The sequence below is a fragment of the Elephas maximus genome, chromosome 27 (assembly GCF_024166365.1).
Source record: "Elephas maximus indicus isolate mEleMax1 chromosome 27, mEleMax1 primary haplotype, whole genome shotgun sequence".
Lineage (NCBI taxonomy): Eukaryota > Metazoa > Chordata > Mammalia > Proboscidea > Elephantidae > Elephas > Elephas maximus.
The window spans coordinates 2,396,185-2,415,333 of record NC_064845.1 but is presented as its reverse complement, the minus strand read 5'-3'; the positions used below and the strand labels follow the sequence as shown (position 1 = coordinate 2,415,333).

At 49.6% G+C, this 19,149-nt stretch overlaps 1 protein-coding gene across 1 annotated transcript in view; it reads left to right on the top strand.

The window, feature by feature from the left end:
- Positions 1-18,846, top strand: part of ITGA9 (integrin subunit alpha 9) — a 393,719-nt gene extending 374,873 nt beyond the window's left edge. The window contains exon 28 of the mRNA XM_049870897.1: positions 13,976-18,846. Coding sequence (XP_049726854.1) covers positions 13,976-14,074 — 99 coding nt within the window. The 3' untranslated portion in view covers positions 14,075-18,846. The remainder of the gene's footprint in view (positions 1-13,975) is intronic.
- Positions 18,847-19,149: the final 303 nt, after the last annotated feature.

The window sequence follows — 19,149 nt, the reverse complement described above, 5'->3', positions numbered from 1 at the left end:
GTGTGTGAAAGTTCGTCTCCAGCTCTGCCTTAAGGCATCACAGCGTCACTTCCTCTGCGGTTTACTCATCTGATGCCCTGATGTTGAAATTTAGGTTGCTTCTGGTTCACACTTCTTTTAACAGTCCTGGAGTGAGTATCCTTGGAGCCACATCTTTGCACAAACCCTTCATTATGTCCTTGGCAGGTAATTACCCCGTCCAAATGAATGCATATGTTAGGCCTGGTAAGTACATATTGCAGACTGGCCTCTAGAAAGATGTATCAGTTCACCCCCTACAAGCAGTGAATCAGAATGCCCGTTTTCCTGTCTATTTGCCGACAGTGGATATCAAGTTTTTTTTGTTTTAATGTATCGTTTATTTAATCTGTCAGATAGAGTCTCACTTCTCCCTCCTCTCCCCTCTGCTCAGCTCCACCTCCTTCCTGCTGAGCCTGCCTCTGGTCTGTGTGTGGGGAACAAACCCAGCTCCATGTTTGGAATCTGCAAAGACAGGCTTCTCGCTGAGTAGTACAGGCGTGTGTGTGTGTGTGTGTGTGTGTGTGTGTGTGTGTTCCTTCTGCCTTTAAAATTAGACGAGATGCCATCCTCCTTGGCTGGATGTGTGGGACCAGACGGGGCACAGAGTGGGGGGCGTGGTGGCATGCCCTCTTTTGGGGCACCCCACTCAGCTCTGCCACTCAGGGTTCTTCCAGCTCCATTGCACACACTCCAGACTCCCTCCGGACCATCTGCTTAGCTTTGCTCTTGTTGTGTTTCTTTAAAGAGAGTGTAGCTGCTCCAGGTGGCTGTCATGGTGTGGCCAGGACCCTGAGGTCACACAGCTGTAGTCCAAAGAGCCAGGACCCGTAAGTGCAGACATCGCCCTTGGCCATGGCCTGGGAGAGAGAACAGGGTCCACAGTCAAGGGGCACACCCTGTGCCTTAACCCACACGATGCCTCGCCAACACTAACGAGGCAGAAGAAGAGGGTCCAGAAAAGCTTTGGGGAAATTGTTGAAGGAGGTATATGGATCAAAACAGCTTTGCTGTTCACCCAGAAGCAACGTTTTATTTCAGTTCACATTTATCAGACACTGGGCTAGGCACCAGCCGTGGTGGCACAGTGGTTAACAGCTCAGGCTGCTAACCAAAAGGTCAGCAGTTTGAATCCACCAGCCACTCTTCGGAAACCCTATGGGGCAGTTCTACTCTGTCCTATGAGGTCACTAGGAGTTGGAATCAAGTCAGTGGCAATGGGTTTGGTTTTTTGGGGGTTTTTTGTTTGTTTGGGCCGGAAACCAGGATGAAAAAAATGAACATGACCCTCTCCTGCCCCTGGGCGTCTCACCAGCTAGCACACAAACCTATAAACATAACTGAGGAAGATAAGCACTGTGTGGTAACTGATCCTGGAAACAGAGAAGGTAGTGGCACTGATGATCCACCCACAAGAGGCCGCATAGCACAGTGTGGAGGTCACGGCTCTGGAGCCGCCAGGCGTGGGTGGGAATCCTGGCCATTGCACCTGCCGGCTGGGGGGCCTTGGAAGAGTTGCTTGCCCTCTGTGCCCTTGGTTTTCTTCTCTGTAAAATGGAGACATGGTATTTCGTTTGATGCGTAGAGGTCACGTGGGCAAAACACTCAGTACTGTGCTTAGCACACGGAAACCCCCGAGAAGAGTCAGACGATGCTCCACAAATGAGGGCCATTCGAACCTGACTTTGGAGCTTGGTTTGAGTCTTGCAAGCAGGGAAGGGCTGATGGACGTTTCACTCAGAAGGGGCAGAAGATGAAAAAATACACAGGGTTTGGGGGGCAGCTTGTGAGGTATCATGGGAGGGTGGTCACACCCAAAATGAGACCCCCCTCACCCCAGCTGTATGGAGCCCTGGTGGGACAAAGCTCAGCTGCTAACCAAAAGGTCAGCAGTTCGAATTTACCAGCTGCTCCATAGAAACCCTATGGGGCAGTTCTACTCTGTCCTATTGCCCTTCAGCAGGGTGGGGAAAGCAGGACTAAAAGTTATTCGGGAAAAGGAAAAGTTTGGTGTTGAACTTCCAGACTGTGTAGACTATGCTGGTCCGGGTTCTTTCCTGGTCATCCAGCATGTGTAGACTGTGCTGGGCTCTCTCCTGGTCACCCAGCGTGTGTAGGCTAGACTGGGCTCCCTTCTGGTCACCCAGCATGTGTAGGCTGGGCTGGGCTCTCTCCTGGTCACCCAGAGTGTGTAGCCTGGGCTGGGCTCTCTCCTGGTCACCCAGAGTGTGTAGACTGGGCTGGGCTCTCTCCTGGTCACCCAGAGTGTGTAGGCTAGGCTGGGCTGGGCTCCCTCCTGGTCACCCAGCGTGTGTAGGCTGGGCTGGGCTCTCTCCTGGTCACCCAGCGTGTGTAGATTGGGCTGGGCTCTCTCCTAGTCACCCAGAGTGTGTAGGCTGGGCTGGGCTCTCTCCTGGTCACCCAGAGTGTGTAGGCTAGGCTGGGCTGGGCTCTCTCCTGGTCACCCAGAGTGTGTAGGCTGGGCTGGGCTCCCTCCTGGTCACCCAGAGTGTGTAGGCTGGGCTGGGCTCTCTCCTGGTCACCCAGAGTGTGTAGGCTGGGCTGGGCTCTCTCCTGGTCACCCGGAGTGTGTAGGCTGGGCTGGGCTCTCTCCTGGTCACCCGGAGTGTGTAGGCTGGGCTGGGCTCTCTCCTGGTCACCCGGAGTGTGTAGGCTGGGCTGGGCTCTCTCCTGGTCACCCGGAGTGTGTAGGTTGGGCTGGGCTCTCTCCTGGTCACCCGGAGTGTGTAGGCTGGGCTGGGCTCTCTCCTGGTCACCCGGAGTGTGTAGGTTGGGCTGGGCTCTCTCCTGGTCACCCGGAGTGTGTAGGCTGGGCTGGGCTCTCTCCTGGTCACCCAGCGTGTGTAGACTGGGCTGGGCTCTCTCCTGGTCACCCAGCGTGTGTAGCCTGAGCTGGGCCTGGCTCTTGCCCAGTCACCCAGCATAGCAGGAGGAGGGTCAGCAGAGGACACTGCCACCTCCCTGGCCAGGGCAGCTTTCTCCTCAGGGGAGAGCACACTTATCTCGGGCGTGAAGGAGGTCATTTTTCTAGTTCCAGAAATCTATTCACAAGTGCATAAGCAAAGGAAGGAGGAAGGGTAGATCCTAGGGAAGGAAGAGCACGCGCGGTCCCAGAGGACATGCACGCACCCAGAGCTGGGAGAGTTCTAGAAACGAAGGCAGCCATTCACCCTCTCCCCATCTCCCCTTCTCTGATCAGTGCTTACCTCCGCTCCTCCACACACCCGCCCTGTTCTTCCCTCAGTGTCCAGCTCTCGCCACAGACACACACCCACACACAGTGGAACACACAGTCAATGGAGGGCTGCTCCCAGTCCCTCCAGATTTACATCCCAGTGACTTCCAGCCACAGACACAGACCGACCACCCACCTCTGGTCCTCAGCTCCACATCCCTGGGGAAGAAGATCTGATCGGCCTCGCTTGAGTCCAGGGTCCTGTCGGTTGTGGCTAGAGGCAGGGAGTTGGCAAGGAGACTCTGACTGGCCCAGCTTGGGCCACGTGTCTCCACTGATCCACACAGCTGCAGCCAGGGTAGGAGGAAGGTGCAGGATGGGAGCGGGCGAGGGACCTCAGTGAAGAAGGAAGCCAGGCAGATACCCCAAAGCCATTCACTCCCGCAGGATTTCCTGACTGTTAGTGGTGCTTTTGCCTAAACTGAAGGCTTTTCGGTTGTACGAGTTAACTATCACTGCATAACAAACTGCCCCAAAATAAACCAAAAAAAAAAAAAACCCAGTGCCGTCGAGTCGATTCCGACTCATAGCAACCCTGTAGGACAGAGTAGAACTGCCGCATAGAGTTTCCAAGGAGTGTCTGGTGGATTCGAACTGCCGACCCTTTGGTTAGCAGCCGTAACACTTAACCGGTACACCAGGGTAAAAAAAAAAAAAAAAAAAAAATTTTTTTTTTTTTTAGAGCAGCTTAAAATAACCAGTACATTATATCCACAAATTTATGGGACAGGAATTCAGGAGGGACCTGGTTGGCTGGTTCTCCTGCCCCACGTGACATTGGGTGGGGTCCACTGGTGGTACTTACCCGGTATCTGACAGTCTAGTGCTTAGAAATCTCTTGATGAATAGTCCTAAAGTCCAGCCTGATATTTGACTTCTGTGGAAAGTCTGGATGGTTCTGACTTAGTGCCATAATTCATATATAATTCCTTTCACTCCATGGAAGGCCACTGAGCAGCACCCAGTTGCCACTGCTGACCAGGGAATACGCACCAAGGACACTTGAAGATGGGTAGGCAACGTTCAAGTCCTCCTCCCTTTATCCAGTGGCCACGTCTTTTCAACTCCCCTTCAGAGTAGCTCTCGGCATTGCTACAAACTATGGTTTCCTGACACTGCCTGGAGGCACAGGGTGTCCAAGCATGTGCACATGAGCCAGTCATGGCTGTTCCCAAATTCATGCCACACGAACGTAAATTGCTACATGGTACTGAAAACAAAGCAGCTAGCTGGGCGAGTGTGGTCTTAGTGCCACGAGGCCTTTGGGCTGGCGTACTGCCACACTGGCAAAGCAGCTGGTGCCTGTATTCTGCAAACAGTATTGGGCTCCTGCTGGGTGGCAGGCCCTGGACAAATGGACAGAGATAAACAGCGGAGCCTTCAGTAGTTTAGTGGCCAGGGATGGAGAATGAGCTGAGCCCTGAGGGGTGAGCAGGACTTGGCCAAGTGAAGGGGGCCGTCCCACCAGCTCCTGCCCCCCTCAGGTGCTGTAAAGTCAGTACTGACTCACGGCGACCCCATGAGTTTCAGAGAACTGCTCCGTGGGGTTTTCAATGGCTGTGACCTTTGAGAAGCAGGTCTCTAAGCCTTTCTTCTCGGAACTCCTGGGTGGGTTTGAACTACCAACCTTTCAGTTAGTAGTCCAGTGCTTAGCCATTTATGCCATTAATGGACTATGGGTGTGCTACTAACACGCCCATAATCAACTGTTGATCTAAGACAAACCAACCGAAAGCCATTTCCATCAAGTTGATTTCGACTCATAGTGACCCCATAGGACAGAGTAGAATTGCCTCATAAGGTTTCCAAGGAGTGGCTGGTGGATTTGAACTGCCATCTTTCTGGTTAGCAGCTGCATTCTTAACCACCATGCCACCAGGGCTCTGAACCTAAGACGGAACCCCTATGAGGTCCACAAACGCCTTTTCCAGAAATGAACTCCAGGCTCTCTGCCTGCTGTCCCTTCCAGCCCGACCACCTCCCCTGAGTCTGATTCTGTGTGGCTCCCCAGGAACCTTCCAGAAGGCCATCCACGGGCATCTCAGGCAGCCTCTCATGCTCAGCGACAGCAGGCCCTGGCTCCGGCACAAAATCCACAACATAGTCCCCGAGCTAACCAGACACTCCTTCAAATACTGAAATGGACCCTCATCAGCTTTCCCAGAGCCAGAATGTCAGTGCACGTTGGGAGCCGTAATTTAAACTTTATGCACAAGGATTACAGCGGCCTGCCAAACCATGCAGGAGGAAAGCTTGGACGTATGAAGCTTGCTAAAGAGAAAAAACCTAAATGAGCTCCCTCTCCTTTCCTTCGGCTCCTGACTGGGCTTGAAGACGCCTGGCCCCAGTGCCCCTTGAAGGCAGTCGTAAAGGCCTGTTGATGAGGAGAAAGGTCAACTGTTCAGAAGGGATAAAAACTTCATTATTTGACTTGTGCCTTTAAGAAATGCCTTCACCTCAGCAAGCCAGCCTTTGAGTCACATGGAAAGAGTGAAGATGCTGGGATGTTCACTGTTTAGAAGAGAGGCCGCACCCCCATTTAGGGTCTGTCTTTATCTCACAGTTTGCCAAGACGCAGGCCATCACCCAGTGAAGGAGGACACTGCATCCTCCCTACTGCTTCCAGCCAAGGCCCCCCATCGCCCTTCCTCTCCCTCCTGTTTGCCCCTTTCACAAACCCACGTGGCTTGGAGCGCAGGAAAGTTTTGTTGTTTTGCCAACCCTTCTGCTGGTCTCCTCCCAGAAGGCCTGTTTCCAGTCCCTTGCAGCGCGTGTTTGCTGCCCCCCAGAAAACGGCTGCCTCCAACTCTCTGTCATCTGGGGTGGCTCTGAGAGGCCGCTGCTTTAGGGCTGGCTTTAGGCTGGTGGTTTTTGTTTGAGAGCATTGCTTCTGACCTCAAGCAGAAATGCCTAGAAAAACGTAAAATTTGTGAAGTGACTCGGAGAATGTGTAGGGTTTAGCAGGCGTTCCAGAAGTCACTGGGGTTATCACCTTCTCTCCAAACCAGGCTGTGTGAAGCCATCCTTGTTTCTTCTCCAAAGACAAGAAAATTCACAGGGTGCACATACGCAGACACACTTCACACTGTCTCGGGATTAAAACCATGTGCCAGAGTCACATGGGGGCTTGTTTATGTTTGGAAATAAATATCGGGCTGATGTTGTTCTGTAGAGATCTCAACTGAGACAGGCTGTGTAAACAGTCAAGTAACTGAAGAGGTAGCCATAAACATGAGGCCTGAGCTAGTCCAAAGAAGGAGCATGTCCCAGGACCTTAGCATCACAACCCAGGAAGCAACCCAGAGGCCAGGGATCTCACAAGAGACCAAATACCGTGGCCTTGTCTGGCCAGTCCTTCACTTACCCTGAAGTGAGGTGGGAAGGAAGAGGCCAGTGCTGCAGAGCTGGGCACCCAGAGCTCAGACAGGCCTCAGCTCTTCCTGGGTCTACACATCACACAGCACCCACCTAACTGGGACGATTCCAGGAAATCTGCTGTTTCCTTATGACTTTTCTGGCAGCTTTTGATACAAATGTGTGTGAGAAAATTGCATGAGTCTGTCAGGAGGGTCCCCTGTGCTGCGTTTTGGGGCTCCCCTGTCAGGACCAATGTAGTTTCAAGGCCAGAAGCCCTCTGCTCCCTTGGCTTCCAGCTGGGGAAAGTTTGGCTTCAGTATGTCCTCCTCTAGAGTTTCCCTAAGTGTTTCTTCTAAAAACAGACAGGAGTTATAAACAGAGCCTTTTGTCCCTTGAGTGGCAAAGCAGGCCCTGGAAGGTTCCAGAAAAGGCTCAGGAAAACATCTACTCCATTGGAGGATCCAGTTTAAACTCATCACTAATCATATTTGGGCTCAGCTGGAAGTAAAAACCCTGGTTTTTGCCCAGATTGTCTCAGAAGTTCCCCCCAAAGTAGGCATGGGGGCTAACAAAAGTGAGCGTGTATATCTGAGAGACACCTGCTGCAGGAAAGAAATGACTTTGAAGTCTTGATTTTATATTAATTGTTAAGAATTTTGCAGTCTAACTTATATCTGAACTTTAATATAAAAATTGAAACCTTAATTTTCTAAAAGTCTTGAGGAAAGTTGGCACCGGTCAAGGCCACCATGTATATAACTGTGGGCCCTGCAGCCTGCAGCCCCAAGTTTGCTCTGGGGGCCAAGAGAACAAGCTGTATTCGTGTTTGGGGGCTGGAAGAGGCCTGAGAATGCCATCAATCTCTCGGGCAGAAACAAAGATATTGGGGCTCAGAGCCAGAAAACGGCCTGCCCCGTGGCCCGGGGTAGTTACTTGCGGCAAGGCAGTAGGTACTCAGGACCCTGGGCTTCTCTTCCATACGTTACTTCCAAGCAGGCCCTCACAGCACCAGGCAAGCCTGGGATGACACAGTGGTTTGGGGGACCAATGTTTGTTAAACTCAGAGCATTGGGCTTTGGACTATCAAAAGCCCTAAACAAAGGGGCAAGAGTGACATTCTCCTTTTTCTAAAATAGAATTTGTTGATCATGTAAAAAACACTCTCAGTTTGGATAGGACCAGCACGAGACCACATGGCACTTTGTGCAAACTGGTAAACAGAGCCCCTCCCTCAAGACCCTTTGCTTCCATCTGTCAGAGAATTCCTATCATCTACTAGTTTTGTTGGGACGAGACACTCTATTGCCATCTGCTGGGAAGTAGCTGTAATAAATGCCCAAATCTGTGATGTCTGATGTCAGTGGCACCTCGCATGTGCAGTGCACAGCCTGTACTACTGTACCCAGCAGCCTCAAATGTGACCTTCCTGCCATGAGAGTGGGTCTTGTTTTCAGAAATGGTCTTTGGGCTCCAGAGAAGAAAGACGAACATCAGTGGCAACTCCAACTTCTCATCCAAGGGATTGCACGTAGGTGTGTTAAGAAAAGGACTCTTTTTATTATTTTTGTTATATATTTCTTTGTTGAGAATATACACAGCAAAACATACACCAATTCAGTAGTTTCTACGTGTACATTTCTGTGACACTGATTACATCCTTTGAGTGGTGCAGCCATTCTCACACTCCTTTTCTGAGTTGTTCCTCCCCCATTTACATAAACTCACTGCCCCCTAAGCTTCCTATCTAACCTTTCGAGTTGCTGTTGTCAGTTCAATCCCATATGGATAGATCTTGAAAGAGCACAATGCTCAAGGCAGAAATTCTTTACTAGTTAAGGTAAACTATTGTTTGGTTTTAAGATGACTTCAGGGGATATTTTTGGTTTAAGGTTTAAAGATTATCTCAGGGCAGTAGTTTCAGGGGCTCATCCAGCTTCCATGGCTCCAGGAAGTCTGGATTCCATGAAGAATGGATTCTTCATTCCTGCAGTACTGGAATGAGGAATGGGGTTTGCAAGACTCTTTCTGAAGGCAGCTCGGTGGGCACTGCTGGGGTAGGGGTCCAGGCCTGTCGCCGACACCCAGTGGCAGCAGCGAGTGGCTGAGCCTGACCCTCGTGGCTGTCATGAAGCAAGTCTGTGGCTGGTTCCAGGGCAGGTGAAAGGACTTGCACTTACAGTGTCCCTCTGGGGGCCACACCTATGGCAGAACGTGGCCGTGAAGGTATATTGTTCACACCCCTGGGCAGTGCAAGGGAGCCAGGGGGAATTCCCCCAATGGTCTGTCTTCCCTTTTGGCAAGTCAGGGAGTGGACGCAGCGACTTTAGTTCCCCACGTGTTACGGGTTGGCTCGTGTGTCCCATAAAATGTGTAGGAATCCTAACCCCACACCTGGGGGTGTCATCCCTTTCAGAAATAGGGTTTTCTTTGTTATGTTAATGAGGTCATATCGTAGGGTGTATCCTGAACCTAATGACTTCTCAGCTATAAAAGGAGCAGATTAGACACAGAAGCAAATACAGATGGGGAAAGCTAGATACCACAGGAAGTTTGCCAAGGAACCGAGGAAGGCCAGAGCCACGGAAGCCGAAGAGACAAGGACCTTCCCCCAGAGCCGGCACAGAGAGAGCCTTCCCCTGAACTCAGACTTCCAGCCTTCTAAACTGTGAGAAAAGAAATTTCTGCTTTTTAAAGCTACTCACTACTGGTATTTCTGTAGCCAAGACCTCATGTGTGAGGGTACTGAGAAAAGACCCCGAGAGCAGAAATCAAACGGAAACCTGAGGGCTCTGAGCCCTCCAATGATGCTGTCTTTCATTCCACAAACCCTGACTGGGCGCTTGCTGAGCACTGGGGCCTGGCTGTAGGCAGGAAGGACATGGCAGAGGACCAGACAGACTGGTAAACCAGGAAGTACCTAAGACAATGCAGCACGGGCGTTGGAGGGGAGGCCAGCCCAGAGGTACCCCAGCCTGGGGGCGGGGTGACAGGACACACGGCCTTGAGTATGTGCAGGGTTAGCCAGGTAGGCAGCCCGCAAATGTCACAACCAGAGACGTGGGTACACAGGTCAGCTTTGCATTTGGGGGCAGCAAACCTGAAAGAGCATTGCGAGGGGCATCCTTCCACATTGAGTGGTTTGTAGAGAGAGATTGACAATGTATCACCAGCATGGTAGGCTTGAGAGTCATTGGTCTGACAGAGACTGGAGGAACCCCAAGACTGTGGCCCCCAGACACCCTTTTAAGTCAGAGCTGCAGCCACTCCCAAAGTTCACCTTTCAGCTGAAGATTAGACAGGCCTGTAAAACAAATAAAAACATGCAAGGAATGGGCTGCTTAGCTCAGTCACCTAAATGAGACCAAATGGGCAACACCTGTCCAAAAGCAAAGCCCAGAAGGCAGGAAGGGACAGGAACACCAGACAAATGGGGAGCCCCAGGTGGAGAAGGGGAAGTGTTGACACACCACAGGGATTGTGACCAAAGTCACAAAACAATTTGTGTGTAAATTTTGAATAAGAAGCTTATTTGCTCTGTAAAGTTTCACCTAAAAAAAAAAAAAACCTATAGCGACCCTGTAGGACAGAGTAGAACTGCCCCGTAGGGTTTCCAAGGAGTGGCTGGTGGATTCGAACTGCCGGCCTCTGGCTAGCAGCTGGGCTCTTAACCACTGTGCCAGAAAAAGAAAAAGATATAGATAGATCAAGGGAAAAAAAGCCGTGGCCTAGGCCCAGAAAACAAAACCTCACTTGCCACATCTGTTGGTTTGGAGCCACCTGGATGTTTCATTTGATTTTCTGTTTTGAGGAGATGTGTTAAGATTTCTGAAACTGTTTTCTCCCCTTTGGCCAGAGAATGCCAGAGTGGGAGGGGCCGGCAGGAGACTTCATTTAGGCGAAGGCCTTCATTTCGTGTAGGGAAATCTGAGGCCCCGCGAGGCCAGGGGACTGGCCAAGGACTTGTCGAGGTCCCTCAGCTGGGTGGTGGCAGGTGCGGACTGGAGCCCAGGTTTCTGAGGCCGTACCCCTCACCAACGCTACATCTCTTTAACCAGACAGCAGGAAGTATTTCACTGCATGGATGTTTATGTCTCCCACTTTTAAGGGTTTGTTGGGTTTTTTGAATGTGGAAACTTAATCTTCATCGTCCTGTGCTCGTGGTGGGGACGAACATTAACAAGTGGAGAAGTTACCCAACAATCCTGGTAGACGTGGTGTGAACGGGTGTGGCAACTTTTCCTCCATGCCCTGGTCCACCCTGTCTTCTCAAGCAGTGGGATGTACCAGTTGTCTGTCACTTCCTGTGAGAGGCATGTGTCCAGGTCCGTGATCAAGACTGTTACTAGCATGGATAGATCTAGACGGGAAATGTTCAAGTTCCATGGGATGCCCCCATGTCACCCGTGTGAAGACTGGTACAGGGTAACACCGCTGACCTGCCCTCGTTTCCTTGTGGGTAAAGTAGAGGTGATAATCACAGTACCTTCTGCTTGGTGGGTTTTAGGAATAAATGAGATGATGCCTTCTGGGGCTTCGCACAGCACTTGGCACTATTGCTTGGTAGATGTTCACTTTCATCTCCTCGGATATGGCCTGAGAAATCCAGGTGAATCTGCCAGAGGAATACAAATTCCAAATATTTAAACATTGCTTTTTTTAGTAGTTGTTTTTTTTCTTTTTTATCATAAAAAAACATTCTAACTCTATTACCAAAAACATGAAAATAGAGAATACAAACACATAATCCCAGCTGTGGGTTGGGTTGGTGTTATATCCACTGTTACTGTTTTGTAATGTTTCCTCCCAGTCCTTTTTTTCCCATGTACTCATTGGTTGATGGGGCTAGGGGTTGGAGGTCAGGGAATGGTAGTCACGGGGTGTGCACAGCTTTGTAGTTTACATTTTTCAAGGGGTGCTCAGGATGCGTGACATGTTTGTCTGGTCAGCCTCATCTTCATGTTTAAATAGTAGATGCTACATGGCCTGCTCTCATGGCCTTACATGGATGTGCTTGAGGGGATGACAACAACCTTTTTCTTGTTGTCGAGAACATTCCCCCTTTCCATATGCCTCGCGGGGGGAGAAGGTGACGGAAGTTTGTGGAGAGAAGAGCATCTGTGTGAGGAATCAGCCGTGAAATTGGGGCTCTGACAGATGTGGTCTTGTGCTGGGAAGAAATTTTCAGGGCTAAAAACACCCGGAACTCAATGTCTGTTTGCAAAACCAGCCTTGAGGACTGAAGCTCAGCACACGAGACCCATTCATTCAGACTGCTCAGCCTGGTTGACACCACTCAAATGAACACTCAGGATTTCTTGGGCAATTTGGGTGGAGATGATTAACCCTCTCCTGGCTGCTCTCTGAACAGGTCTCATCTTTAGCTGGACTAATAAGCCCCCTTTTGGGGGACAGGAAGATAGTGCTAGCAGCAGGTCAAGTCCTGAACCCCTGCCTGCCTCCCCGTCTTTGGGGGAGCTTGTGATCGCTATGGTAACTGTTTGTCAGAGGTGCTTCCCTGGATGCTTGGCTCCTAGAGAAGATGCCTGAGGACAAATCCACAGGCCAGAAAGAAGTTAGATGAGCCTGTTTAGGGTGTGCTTTGTATGTGTGTTCACTGTTGGCAATAGATTGTCTGCAGAAATTACCAGTCCTGAGGGGCTTCAGGTATAACTATGGGATCTGTAAGCTAATAACACTGTGGTACCACAAATCTCTGGTGCAGGAGGCTTGCCAGCAGGGGCCCAAGCATCTGCCTCTGTTTGAATTTCCCGATTCAAGGGGATTGAAACAAGGACCTGGTATAAATAGTTTATTTGGGGAACGGTCTCAGGAAACAAGGAAGCAAGGAAGTGAGACCAGGAAAAGAAAGAAGCAGTAAAGCCGTGTTATCAAGCTGGTTCCCATATGGGCAAGCTGCACTGGGAGACCCTGGTAGAACATGCACCTCCTGGCCATCCCCCCAAGGAGAGAGGGAGCCTGGGGTATTTGTACACCCACTCCAATCAGTGGTGCAAGGAGGGATGTCTGCCTCAGAGACAGAGGGGGCGCTAGTGAGCAAAGAAGAGGAGATGCCAGGTCCACCTGAGCTGGAAGGTGAGGTAAGCTTTGGGCTACAAGAAGTTGGTTAAATATCTGACGGGAGTGCCTGCGATGACTGTTGAAAAAAACTAGAACTTCCTCTTACCATGTGAAAAGCCATTAAGACCAAGAGCAACATCAGAGGGGAAGGTCTGTTCAGAACCAAGGGAAAGGAAATTGGGTCAGAATTAAATGACAACTCCAGGGGAATACACAATGTTGACCGTGGTGCACAGACAGCCTGAACCCCACAGGTCCGAGAGAAAAGAGATATAGAGAGCAGCAAAAAGAGTGAGGGTCACTGAACAAGCTGTGTAGAAATTGATGAATGAAACCTGACCTGCTGTATAAACCTTCACCGAAAACACAACAAAACATTTTAAAAGAATAGTATGTAGCACACAGCAGGTGCTGTGTAAGGGTTTGTTATAATAACAGTAATAAAGTGAAAATTAAAAAAGAAAAAGAATGAGGAGCTCCAGAAGCTTTATAACAAGCCTGTTACGTGAGAGCAGTATTTATCAAATTGTTCTGTGGTTGGCTAGTATCTCTCAGGATATTAACAGGCATATCATAGGTCACATAAGCTTAGAAAATACCAGGTCCCTAGTGGAGTTATCAGGCCCTTTACTGTTCAGCTGTACATCATGAATCTCTAAAGAGAGAAGAACTCAGCGTTTCCCAAGCTTATTCGACCATGAAACGTTTTTTACCCCCAAACGCCTGTGAATAACCCTCCATAACTCGTGTTCCTCAGCGCACAGTTTGAGAAACACTACAGCAGAAGAGTTTTATGAGGAGCAAATAGCTTATCCTAAGACAGGCTGCAGTAAGCCATGCCTTTTGAAAAGGGGCCCTATATAATGTTTTTTCTCTCCACTGTGTTTTCTAAAACGGTCTAACCTGAGGAGTTTTCTAAGCCATCCCAGAACTGTGATTACGGGCCATGTCTGTGAAAAGGTTAGGAGTACCTGGGTGTGCAAACAATTAACACACCCAGCTGCTAACTGAAAGGTTAGAAGTTCAAGTGCACCCAGAGGTGCCTCGAAAGGAAGGCCCACCGATCTCCTTCCAAAAAATCAGCCATTGAAAACCGTACGGAGCGTAGTTCTACTCTGACACAGGGGATCGGCCATGCGTTGGAATCAATTCAGCAGTAACTGACTTGCTTTTTGTTTTCTAGGCACACAGGCCCACTACCTTAGAACCAACATGGCAGCTCTCCCCAGCCTTTCAAACCTGACTTCTCCTCTTTCTGCCTTTCAGATGGGCTTCTTTCGCCGAAGGTACAAAGAAATTATCGAAGCTGAGAAGAACCGGAAAGAGAACGAAGACAGTTGGGACTGGGTCCAGAAAAGCCAGTGACCTGCCACGCCAGCCACATGACCCAATGGTTCACTTGTCGTCCTGATCTTTGTATCTTCCATATTTGGAAGAAAGATTCTCCTCCAGATTTCCGGAGGCCCCACTGATGCTGTTCTCGTCCTCATTACATCAAGCCCGGTGCCGCCCGAGGCAGCCACTTTGCCCAGGTCCCACGGCCAGAGCCACCACCGCTTCCTCTCAAAGGAGAACTCTGAACTTTGGAAAGCAAGCTACAAAGCTGAGCAATATTTATGGATGCAACACGCGTGGCCAACCCTCAGGGGAAAACTGTTACCTAAAGTATTTTTATAAATATAAGCCTTTTATACTGATTATGTCTTTATATTTGTATCGATGATTTATTATTTCTATTAAATAGTTATATAATTCACTCAAGCACTGATACCTGGCCTGAAATCTTGGAAATGTATGGCACATGCTTACAAATTTTAAAGGATTAAAAACTTTCTTATACTTTGGAACTTGCTGTTGAAAAGACTTGCAGATAAATTAAGGTGTAGAAACTTCATGTAATGAGCCCACCAAGCTGCCAGTGCTGCATATAAACTGTGGATGTGGCAAGACCCCTAGGACAGCCCATGTCTTTGCTGCCTGAAGTCAAGTTTGTTGAAGTCTTGGGCTAACGAGCTCTAAGCGGTTTTTTCACATGTACCTTGCATTGGAAATTTCCCAGCAGGAGTTTGGATGGAAAAACCTGACTCCTAGCAGTACATCTGCTCTGTGTCACCGTTACATGGCAGACGTCTCAGCCTCCTTCCACTCCGAGTCACAGATGAAAGCTTGGAGCAGTACCAGCTGGTCATCTGGTAACCCTCAGAACGGCATTTCTCTCCTGAATGTCATGCTTCAGACTCCACACACCGCAAGGACTAAGTCGGTGCCAGCCAAGCAAAGACTTGTGTTTGAATGCTGTCAGGCATTGCCTTTTCATGGTTATTTGAGGAGGTGGTTGTTGTTGTGTGCCGTGGAGTGGATTTCTACTCATGGTGACCCTGTGCGACAGAACACAACTGCCCCGTAGGGTTTCCTGGGCTGTAACCTTTACAGGAGCGGATCACGAGGCTTTTTCTCCTGCGGAGCCACTGGGTGGATTCAAACCTTTCGGTTAGCAGCCTAATGCGTAACCATCTGCACCACCAGGGCTCCTTAACCTGAGGTTGGAGGTCACCATTTCCCCGGTGAGTCCTGCGCTCCCGGCTGATGGTAATCACAGATTCCTTCCCAGAGGTGACCATTCAACCTTATTTAAAAAACAAAAAGTGTCTGAGGTGGGGTTCCCAGGAAGCAGACCCTGAGACAAAGGTTTGTGTGCAATTGATATTTAGGAAGTGTTTCCAGGGATACCAGTAAGGGAGAAGGGGAACAGAACAGGCGAGGAGGGAGGAAGCCAGGCGAGGTGCAATCTCAGGGAAGTCCTGCCGAGGGTGGTTTCAGCCTGATCCCACAGGAACTCTGGGGTGTAAGTTATGTCTCAGAGTTGTGCCAACCTGAGAAAAGTGGGCTTTCATATTTCTGCACTTGGGGCGATGTGAACTTTCTGCTCTTAGTTCCTGCTGATAAAAACAGCTCCAGCATCCCAGGGCAGTCCTCTAAAGGAGAGTCGCAGGTGACCCCCAACCTGGGGAGGCACACAGAAATGATACAGAGTGGTCCCAGGGGGTCTGGGCAGAGCACTGACGTCTCCCCGAAGCCCCTGCACAGGTGGGTGCTGAGTGACGACTTTCAGTATCCAAGCCCTCTGTTTGTCAGTGGTTATTGTCAGACTCACTGGGCTGCCCAGTTTTGAGTGCACGGTGATTTTCTAGAAGGGCAGTGAAGCGGTGGATGTGGCGTGCCCAGCACTGTACCCGGCCCATGGTGAACACTCAGTAACTATCAGCAGCTCCAGCTGCGGTGGCCATGGCTGGATGACCCTCTATAAGAGAGAAAGCATGAAAGAGCAGTAATGGCTCGTTACAGGAATGAAACAGGAACCAAGACCACGGGTTATTCTTACAGGGCCTTATTTAGCAGATACTAACCTGACGGGGATCTGTGAACATTGTAGGAAGACTCAGAACTCAGCTTCAGGGAAGACAGGTTTTCTCTCTGTATCTTTGGCTAATACTGGCAAAATTTTGAGGGTACTGGGCAGGTGCAGACCTGGCATGGAGTATCGTGTGACTTTGAGTTTCTTATTATGAGGCAGTTGGCTTTGATGCAGGAAGATCACAAGGGCATCACGCTTACCTCCGAGGTGAATGTGGGAACAGACAACAAAAGCCAGAGGAGCAATGGCACGAACCAGGCTGAGCTTAGAAGGCAGTCAGGATGTTGCCTCTTACTAGGGGTGGAGACACTGAGGTTACTCCAAGAGAGTCGGGCAAAGAAAGCAATTCTCATTCAGATTTCACTCCTGAGTTTTATCAAAAGCAGTAAGAAAAGTGGTTTGGGGTGGGTTTTAGTCACTCGTTTAACAAATATTGAGGGGTCCCCTGTGCTGGGTGCTAGAAGTTCCCAGTGCAGGCACATTTGCACTGGGGTGTCAAACAGAAAACTGTTGCCATGGAGTCAATTCAGACCCTTGGCAAAGCCGTGTGTTTCAGAGTAGAACTGCGCTCCATGGGGTTTTCAGTGGCCTTAATCTTTCAGAATTAAATCAGCAAACCCTCCTGCCTGGGGATTCCTTTGTGACACCCGCTTTGCAGCTCTCCTTCGATGGCCTTTTGTTTGTCACATCATGTTTTCCTTTATTAAATCATTAGGGTCCTTCAGCAGCAGGCCCAGGGCAGCGCCATCAGCAGCCTTGATACGTGCACTTCCAGCCACTGCCCAGCCTCCCCAGGGAGTGCACGCACTTTGGAGACAGTGTAGAAAGGGGACTGGCAGGCACACAAGAGGGGAAAGCCTGTGTCAGGAAGGGTGATGGGCTCCTGTGGGCAGTCTCAGGCTGGGGTCCGTTTGCTTCTGCTTGCTCCTGAATGATAGACCCACAGGGTATTCATGTACCCGTGCTATTTCATAAGGCAGTGTTTAAGAAAGCCCTACTTGGCACTACCTGGAACAAATGCAGGTGGCCACCCTAGGAACCTGTTTTGGAAAGATGGTGCCTCTGCTTGTCTAATTATACTGAGTAGCAAGTGGGGCTACAGGAACCTGGGAGTTAACTGTTCATCACAGGGATGGAGAAAGGAAAGTCGAGGATATAGCTGGAGCTCTCTCAGCTTGGGCAGGTTCACCAGCTTCATCCCAGTTCAGACACCCTCAGTAGGCTCTCCAGGGAAGCAGACAGGCAGTGTCATGGGTTGGGATGTCACCCCTCCAGAATATTCCTGTAAAATTCCCAGGGTATTCCAATTTCCATCCTTCCTGCTCCCGTGGGTTCATGGTGGGATCCCGTGAGATATTCCCCTGGGCAGCGTTGTTGCAGTCTGTTTCAGCTTTCACTTGCGTGTTCAGCAAGGTTTTAACCAGCTGTCCAGAGAGTCAAGATGCTTTTTAAATATGAAAAGGCCTTTGTAGAAATGGAATAAAATAATGCCCTTGAAAAAAAAAAAAAAAAAAGATCCCCTCATGCTCAATTTTACATGGGACTCAAGAGAGTTTGGGATATCCACAAAGTGAGGCCTGGACCCTTCACCAAGAAGACGCCTTGAAGTTTTAGGAACGGGGGCCCTGGGAGGAGTGGGTTGGGTCCATTTGTTTTCGTGTGGTGACAGGCACACATCCTGAATCGCTGCTGAAGTCACTGAAGGCTTCGTCAGGCAGTTCTTGAGGAAACTGTCAGCATCACCAGGGATATTCTGAAGCTTGGTGGCCTTTGTGGAACAACCCAATAGGATGTCCTTCTTTACCAAATCCTGTGTGCCCTACAGTCCTTGAGCCAAAGGCCAGGAGGTTAAAAAACAAAATATCACCACCGCTCCTGGGAACATCTGAGTCCTGTCCTCAATATGAAGGAAGAGCAGACCTCCCAGATGTCTCTTGTGCTGGCTGCGGGCTACCTGTTGATCCTAGTGCGGTGATTTTTTTTTAAGGTTATTCTACTACTTTTACTTTTGGGTGCAGCGCTATGGCCAGGTGAATTACATGAACTAGATGAAGAGTAAAAAAGGCCGCAGGTGAAGTGTTACAGCTGGCTTAAACTCTTCCCAAAACTCAGAGGTGCTATAGATGATTTTTATTTGGGGGAAATGGCCCTTAGCAGAGGAGAGGCAGAAAACAAGTGTCTTTTCAGAAATGCTCCAAGTATGCAGGGTATTGGACAGTGTTTTCTTTTGATATGTAGGGTAATAATATTTACAGGAAAATATTTTCCAAAAGGAAGAATGGCTGAAGGGAGGACGCAGAGCCAGTTGGGCCAAAATGATCTTCCAAGAATGTCTTCCGGTTTTCAGCACGCGAGGGAATGATGATCAAGTTTTTCGCATGGTGCAGTGCTTTGTAGCACAGCGATCTAGATTTCAGACTTTGTTAAGATTTTCAAAAACCGAATGTGCATGGTGTGGCTGGCAGGGTGAGTGTGAAAGCTTTGAGAGTGATTGATTGCATGGTGGGGCACCCACGCTGTTTTCACTTGCTGGATTTTACTGACGCGTCCATGTACCTGTCCCGTGAGGAACTTCGGTGGGAAGAATGTTCTTTCTCACAACTTCACGTGTATTAGAGTCTATGGGGTCACTTCTAGTTCACTTGCACTGTTTGGGAAATGCCAGGTTTACAAAATTACATGTTTGGAATTAAAAAAATGGCTGCAAATGATTCAGGAGTCTGGTCTGTCATTTCATTGCTAACAAAGACTTTGAATCCTTTCAGGAGGCTTGAGTTAGGGTTCCGTTGTAATATAGCATGAGCTTTAAATGGCATCCTAAGGTTCGTCTAATTCCACGTGAACAACCCAATGGAGGTGGCTGAGCTGTTCCTTTTCCTTGGCCTCCAGACCAGTGGCTGCCACCTTCTCTCTGCATCACCCACCTGCCCAGGGCCACACCTGTGACCTTGATCTAGAGATGAATCTTGATGTTGACCCAAGGATCAAGCAAGAAGGTTAGATGAGGTGGATTCCTCATTGTCAG